We start from the raw sequence: 7,105 nt of genomic DNA, 5'->3' as shown, positions 1-7,105 counted from the left end.
AGTTACTCTTTTTGAATTAGAATTTAAACATATTTAATTAAAAAATTTTACAAAAAATAATTTTTTATATATTTAAAATTATTTCTATTTTATTCTCAATGCCATCTTTCAAGTTTGACACTTAGATTCATCTTGTTACAGCTACCATAGCTATACAAAATTTCACCCGACGATATTCTTCTATCGATAAGGAATTCAACTACTATGCTAATAAAGACACTACTGCAGAGATTGAGGAAGGAGATGGGTCTTCTAGTTTTCCTTTAGAAATGCAAGGCAAGTCTTCTACTAATATGCAGGTGTTGTGTGATAGAATTAGAGATGAAATTATTGAGAAATGTTATCTTGTGTGAGAGACTTTGCTTATTATTTCATGGTGGATTACCAATATATAGTAATCGGTGGAATATACTTCTAATTCATACTGAATGATGTATTTTGTTTTTTCAAATCATCATGTAAACAATAAGTAATTATACTAGATAGTATTATATGATTTGATATAGCTATATATGTTATATTGATTTAAGTTTTTAATATGTATGTTTATTTTATATTTTATTTTTTAATTAAATAAAATAAAAAATAATAAAAGCCTCTTACGATAAATAATAAAGTTCATTTTTCTCTTTAAAATAATTATAAGACTTTGGTACCATTCTTTTTGGTAATTTGACACTTAAAAGTACTTTTAGAAAGATTGGCCAAACACAATTTGTTTACCAAATATTGCAAAAAGTACTTCTTAAAAGAATTGACCAAACACAAACTTTTTTTTCTTTCCAAAATTACTTTTGGATAAAGCACTTCTGAAAAAAATACTTTCAAAATAAGCAGTTTTTGGCAGCTTGGCCAAACGGGCTCTAAGAGTACTTTTGAGAAAAGCACTTTTAATAAAAATATTTATCAAAATAAGCTATTCCCTCCGTTCCAGTTTATGTGAACCTATTTCCTTTTTGGTCCGTTCCAAAAAGAATGACCCCTTTCTAAATTTGGAAACAATTTAGCTTAAACTTACAATTCCACCCTTAATGAGAAGCTTTTATAGCCACACAAATACTATGAGCCCCTTTTTAACTTGTTTAGGACTACAAATTCCAAAAGACTTTATTTTTTTTAAATTCCATGTCTAGTCAAATAAGTTCACATAAATTGGAACAGAGGGAGTATTTTTTTTCGGCTAGGCCAAATAGACTATAATACTACTCTATTAGTATAAGTACATTACCACTCTAGTCCTATCATTAACGTGCATCACTAGTGTTCCATCCGACAAAGATACAAACAAAATGGCGGAAGAAGTAGGAGAAGAGTACCTTTTCAAGATTGTGGTGATAGGGGACTCTGCTGTAGGCAAATCCAACTTGTTGTCCCGTTTTGCCCGTGATGAGTTTGACCATAACTCTAAGGCCACCATTGGAGTTGAGTTCCAAACCCAAGTAGTGGAAATTGATGGCAAGGAAATTAAGGCCCAAGTTTGGGACACAGCTGGTCAAGAACGTTTTCGGGCAGTCACTTCTGCTTATTATAGAGGTGCTGTTGGAGCTCTCATTGTTTATGATATTAGTAGGAAGACCACTTTTGAGAATATCAAACGTTGGCTTGATGAACTCAACAGTAAGCCCCTTTTCCTTTAGTTTGGATTTCTTTTTGGACTTGGATTTGCAATGATTTTGGTTTGATGTGGATCCATTGTTTCTCTGCTCTGTTGATTTATAAGCTGGGGTAGTTGATACTTGTGCATTTTATTCCCTTTTTGGTAAATAATGATTTGTTCATTTCTTGAGTTGTGCGTTGTTCTCATCAATTTTTGGGTGTACTTCATCTTTATTGATGTTATAAGTTGCGATTCGATGCAGCAAATGTGCTTTAAATTAGCAACTACATTTACTTGGGAGGAATTCCCAGTTACCAGAAAAAGGGGTATTGCAATGCCTCTGAAAAAATGCACTCTTGATTTACTAAATTGTTTATTCAAATGTTTACACATGGAAAGAGTAAACTAATGATGTCTGATTATGGGCTGTAGCAGTTGTTTGTTTACTACTATTGCATAAGGTTCATATCTATAAGCTAGTTGTAAGGGTATTTATTCTTCAGGATTATAAAATAAAAAAATAAAAAGAGTATTTCCTCCTGTCCACAATAAGTGACCAATTTGCTTTTGGTACGCTCATTAAGAATATGCTAAATTCTATACAAAAATACCTAGTATGACTAAACTACCCGTAATTAAATATTTAATGTGAGGAGTAAAAAAACTTTTTAGGGATATGTACATAGTGTAAAAACAAATTGAATTTTTTCTTGATTATATAAATGGACACTTATAAAAAAACAAATTGCTCACTTATTGTGGACCGGAGGGAGTATCAATTTTGCTGGTAATTTCAGTCCTGAGTATTTTATGCGTATGAGCGTGTGTTATTTGTTTCTAAACCTGTTTGAAGCTCGACATGCTGCAAGTTTCGTTTTGTGTGTTCTGTTTGAAAGTGAGCTGTCATCAAGATTGGTGACAGTAAACAACTTTTAACTCCATTGTATCAAGGCAAATTGTTTGTCTATATATGATTGTGAAAATTGTAATAAAATCAACTGGCCAGCTATGAACAGCTATATAGATTATTTACTGGTACGGCTATTGCGAGTAGCCTAATAGATTTGGGAATAACTATAAGACATACATACAATTTTTAGATAACTAGGAACTAGTTCTATTATGATGAATGAAGAGTCCCATCCCAGTCTTCCTTGTATGAAGTCCAACCTGTGCTTACTTATGTGTCAAGAGAAGAAATCTAAATATCAGTTTGAATTTTGGCATTGTTGAGGCTTTAAGGAGCATTGCTTTAAAATTGGATCATTTTCTAGCTCGTCTTCCACTTGCAGTTGTGCAACCAAGATAGTTCTGCTGGAAGTCCTGGACTTGTCTAATTTTCATACAGTCAACCCCAACTAGTTGGAATTGAGGAGTAGTCGTGTCTAAAATCTGAAACTCTAACATGTTATGAGCTAATTTTCAAAGAAATGCAGATTGAGATATCCCATAGGTAGCATGACGAATATTTGTTCTGTATTATTTGACTTCAGTCGTTTGCCACGCTTCACATTAAGTAACCTAAAATATCTGTATCATCCCGCCAATATACAATTTGTCTTATCTGTTCAATAATCTAAATTCTCAAGTATTCTTCCTGCACTGCAGCTGATGTATTTTGATTGTTTTGCTTTCCCCCTTATGGAATTTCAATATTCGTGTTACCATATAGTTTTTTAACCCATTGCTTAAATGGTAATGCAGCTCACTGTGATACGACAGTAGCAAGGATGCTTGTTGGAAACAAGTGTGATTTGGAGAACATAAGAGATGTGAGTGTAGAGGAAGGAAAAAGCCTTGCAGAAGAGGAAGGATTATTCTTTATTGAAACATCTGCACTGGACTCTACTAATGTCAATACAGCCTTTGAAATTGTCATCCGCGAGATATACAAAAACTTGAGCAGGAAAGTTCTCAATTCTGATTCGTATAAGGCAGAATTATCAGTGAATCGGGTTAGCCTTGCCAATGGAACCGACATGTCAAAGCAAAATGCATCGTGCTGTTCCAGATAGTTATTATATTGATGTTTAGTCTCTTTACCTTTTTGGACACTTGCTCTGCCCTTAAATTAAGCTGGGCAGTTTCTCAAGGGTGCATGTCGTGTTACTTTTAGTTCTTTGCTGTGTTACTTGCAGTCTTGAAACTAAGGGGTGCAGTAGACAATAGCCCCAATAGGGTATAATTGTATCTTTACGCGGCAACAGAATAAATATTTGAGAAAGGATTGAGTTTTGACAAAATTCGTAAAGTTCTTATCCTTCATTGTAGACGATGACTTTACCGCTGTCAAGCGTGTCGGTTAGTTAGCCCAGGACCAGCCTGCGGAAACTGTAGGCCTACAGATGAAAATCACTTTTTGAACTCAAATTCTCTCAAAGCGGTATAACATACGCACAGCCCAGCCTACATACTAATTAGACATTTTTACCTCCTATAGCAAAGGTTAATACCTTATTTATTTTAAATAAATACTATTTAAAAAAATCATATTCTATAGATACCTTTTAATGTTTATAGCAAAATATCTAATTTTGGTTACCTTCTACCCCTAAGCCACTAAATACGCTATTTAGTTACACTATTTTCTTTCTCTCTCTACTTTGATACATGCCATTCTCTTCCCCCATTCCCTGAAAATACGATGCTCAATCTCAAAATTTCTCTCACCCACATCACCTACCATTAGTCACAAACGGTGATTTTGCCTGGTATACCACGAAGACTTCTCTGACTTTTCCCCTCAATTTTGTGCAAAACCTTATCGTCTACTCTATCTAATCTCTCCCCCCCACCCCACCCCCTCTCTGCACCAAAACCCCTCTTTGTCTCTCCACAGAGAACTTCCCCTATCTCATACTATCCATTTTAACTTCATCCCAATTCAATTGAGAAGCGAGGAGTTGTTGACGACATGGACTCGAAAACGATATTATGCTACGTCTTGCCATGATTTTTGCTCGGCTACTGCACAGGATGCGTGGGAACAGTGAAATTCAAGGTTTTTGCTCGACGGCGAATTCGCCGAAAATTAGGGTTTGTTCTTGAACAAAGATGACGGAGTTTGGGGCTGAGCAACTTGATTTTCTGTTAATATACAATGTATGTTCAACGTATTACACTGTATTTTTATGTATTTCATTGTATTCATTGTCTTTTTTTCATTGTAATAACAATGTATCTCGCTGTATTCCATGTATTTAATTGTATTCACTATCTTTTTTTTCATTGTATTTCAATATATCCCGCTGTATTCTATGTATTTCATTGTATTCACTGTCTCGCTATATGCCATGAATGTATTCATATTTTTTTTAATTAATATAATTTATGTATTCAGATGTATTATATAATTTTTCTGAAGAATGCTATATTTTTGGGGTATTTTTCGGTTGAGATTCTTTTTTATAACTAGAAATACAAAATTTGTGTGCTATAATTGAGTTTGCTGAGTTATATTAGGAGTCTATTATGTTAATTGATTCACTTTTCGTTTAAAAATAGTGTAATCCCTTGTTTCACGCCGTGAATACAGTCGAATACAATAATCTGTCCAGCTGTAATCCCATGTTTCACGCCATGAATACATTCGAATACACTCGCATACAACAACTGATTAGCTAGACTTCCCTGATTCACGCCTATTTTTGCTACTGTATTCATGAATACAGTAGCTTAAATACATCTAATACATCTTATAACAACAGAAAACGTATCTACAATCCGTAATATAGCAAATGGTATCTATAGATAGCTAATTACCACTATAAGATAGTGTTTTATGAAAATTTCTCTACTAATTACCTTCCATGAAATTTTCTAGCATTAGTTTAATTAAAAAATGAAAAAGGTAAAGCCTTTCCCTCAAGCTTTGAAGTTAAGTTCACCTATAATAGGCCAAAAGTATTTTTCAATAGTAAGGTGTTTGGCTAAGCTTTTAGAAGGAAAAAATATTTTTTTTAAATAGAAGCAGAAGCAGTTTTTGAGAAGAACAAAAAAGTAGCTTCTTCCCAAAATTAATTTTTTGAAAAGCACTTTTGAAAAAATATATTTAAAAAAACTTTTTAAAAACTTAGTCAAACACTAATTACTGCTAAAAGTATTTTTTAAATTAATTAGTCAAACACAATAAGTTAATTTTATAACTTGGCCAAGCAGACAATAAATCATCTTTGTTTGGTTGAGTGAGGTCAAGTCTACTTGAGGAGAGGGGTCCACCTCATTTGACTGGGTGTCCTTCCACCTGACACTCATTTAACTTTTGGTCCTATTTTTAAAAGTTTCATAAATATAAGGAGTCTGTGACTAATGTGTAATCTTTGTTGACTCAAAACACAAAAATAGGTGAAAACCCCAATTGATGACCAATTTATGTATAACGCATGTGTTGCATGCGCTATACCAGCACGCTTGTCTGTTAAGGTGTAGCGCATGCAACCCATGTGGTATAATTTAAGGAGATTCATTCTTTCTTCAAAAATCCATTCAGAAAAAGTACTTCTTATGCATCCTTTTTTTTCTTTACTCATTCTGAAATATTTATTTTCTTAACTTTTTCTGTATTTTTCCATAATGTCTGAAGAGCGAAAAATTAGGGTTGCGTTATATTAGGGGGGATGAGGTTGTCGTGGAGAATAACTCAGTACACTATAGTTGTTCTCCACAGTGTATTGTTAAGTTGCCAATTACAATAGAGTACGATAGATTGGTATTGTTGTTATGTAAAAAACTGAGTGTGAGGAAATGTTCAGTTAATATTAAAGTAACTGGAAGATATCCATATTCTCTTACTCCGCAAGGGGTTTCTTGTTATGCTCAGTTTAACATCGAGAACATGAAACTCTGAAAGATTTTTTGAGGACTCCCGATGAACACCGGGAACTTCTTGTGATAAAAATATTGGAAATGTACATCAAGTCTGAAGACGTTCACAATATTGAGATTCCGCAAAATAGGGATAAACCTCAATCACCGGGTGGTATTTTTGGAGAAGTTTTATCCGAACACGTTCCGTTTGAAAGAGTTTGGCCAGATCTAAACTTATCTCCACAGGCGAACGAGGAGTAGGACATAATTTCTCCCCAAGTTTACATAATCCACACACCGAGTGGTAAATTTCAATTTTTCTTTGTGGTAGTATTTTTTTTATGTATCATAGTCGTACTAACACTAATATATTCCAAAGGAGATACCGGCTAGATATGAATTTTACAAGTTATGAACCAGCAAACAGTTGGAATATGCCCAATTTTTGTGTTTTGGATCATGGTGGTCCATCTGGGAGTCATTAGCAACTCGATAATGTGCATCATGAGATATCAACAGATTATGACTTGTAAGTTAAGAGATAAAGTTAATATATAATATTGGGATGAATTTGAGAAACTCATTATTTTATTGGTTGTGTAGTGAAAACGAGCAGCTTGAAGGTCATCTCCATAATCAATCGCCCGAAGACAATATATTTAATGAGGATCTGGCAGATTCACAAAGTCAGAAAGATGATAG

At 33.8% G+C, this 7,105-nt stretch overlaps 1 protein-coding gene across 1 annotated transcript; it reads left to right on the top strand.

Annotated features, from left to right (window-relative positions):
* The first annotated feature begins 1,220 nt into the window (after nucleotides 1-1,220).
* Nucleotides 1,221-3,840, top strand: LOC109218180 (ras-related protein RABA5b-like). The gene is made up of 2 exons (XM_019382524.1): nucleotides 1,221-1,617; nucleotides 3,302-3,840. The coding sequence occupies exons 1-2, from the start codon at nucleotides 1,290-1,292 to the stop codon at nucleotides 3,610-3,612; spliced, it is 639 nt and encodes a 212-aa protein (XP_019238069.1). The 5' UTR covers nucleotides 1,221-1,289; the 3' UTR covers nucleotides 3,613-3,840.
* Nucleotides 3,841-7,105: the final 3,265 nt, after the last annotated feature.

Source organism: Nicotiana attenuata, unplaced genomic scaffold (genome assembly GCF_001879085.1).
Source record: "Nicotiana attenuata strain UT unplaced genomic scaffold, NIATTr2, whole genome shotgun sequence".
NCBI classification, from domain to species: Eukaryota; Viridiplantae; Streptophyta; class Magnoliopsida; order Solanales; family Solanaceae; genus Nicotiana; species Nicotiana attenuata.
The sequence above is the reverse complement of the archived record's forward strand: the minus strand, read 5'-3'. Positions and strand labels throughout refer to the sequence as shown.

Coding starts and splice junctions, on each gene's coding strand:
- LOC109218180 (XM_019382524.1), top strand. CDS start 1,290: ATGGCGGAAGAAGTAGGAGAAGAGTACCTTTTCAAGATTGTGGTGATA. Junction 1,618..3,301: donor TTGGCTTGATGAACTCAACA/GTAAGCCCCTTT, acceptor ATGGTAATGCAG/CTCACTGTGATACGACAGTA.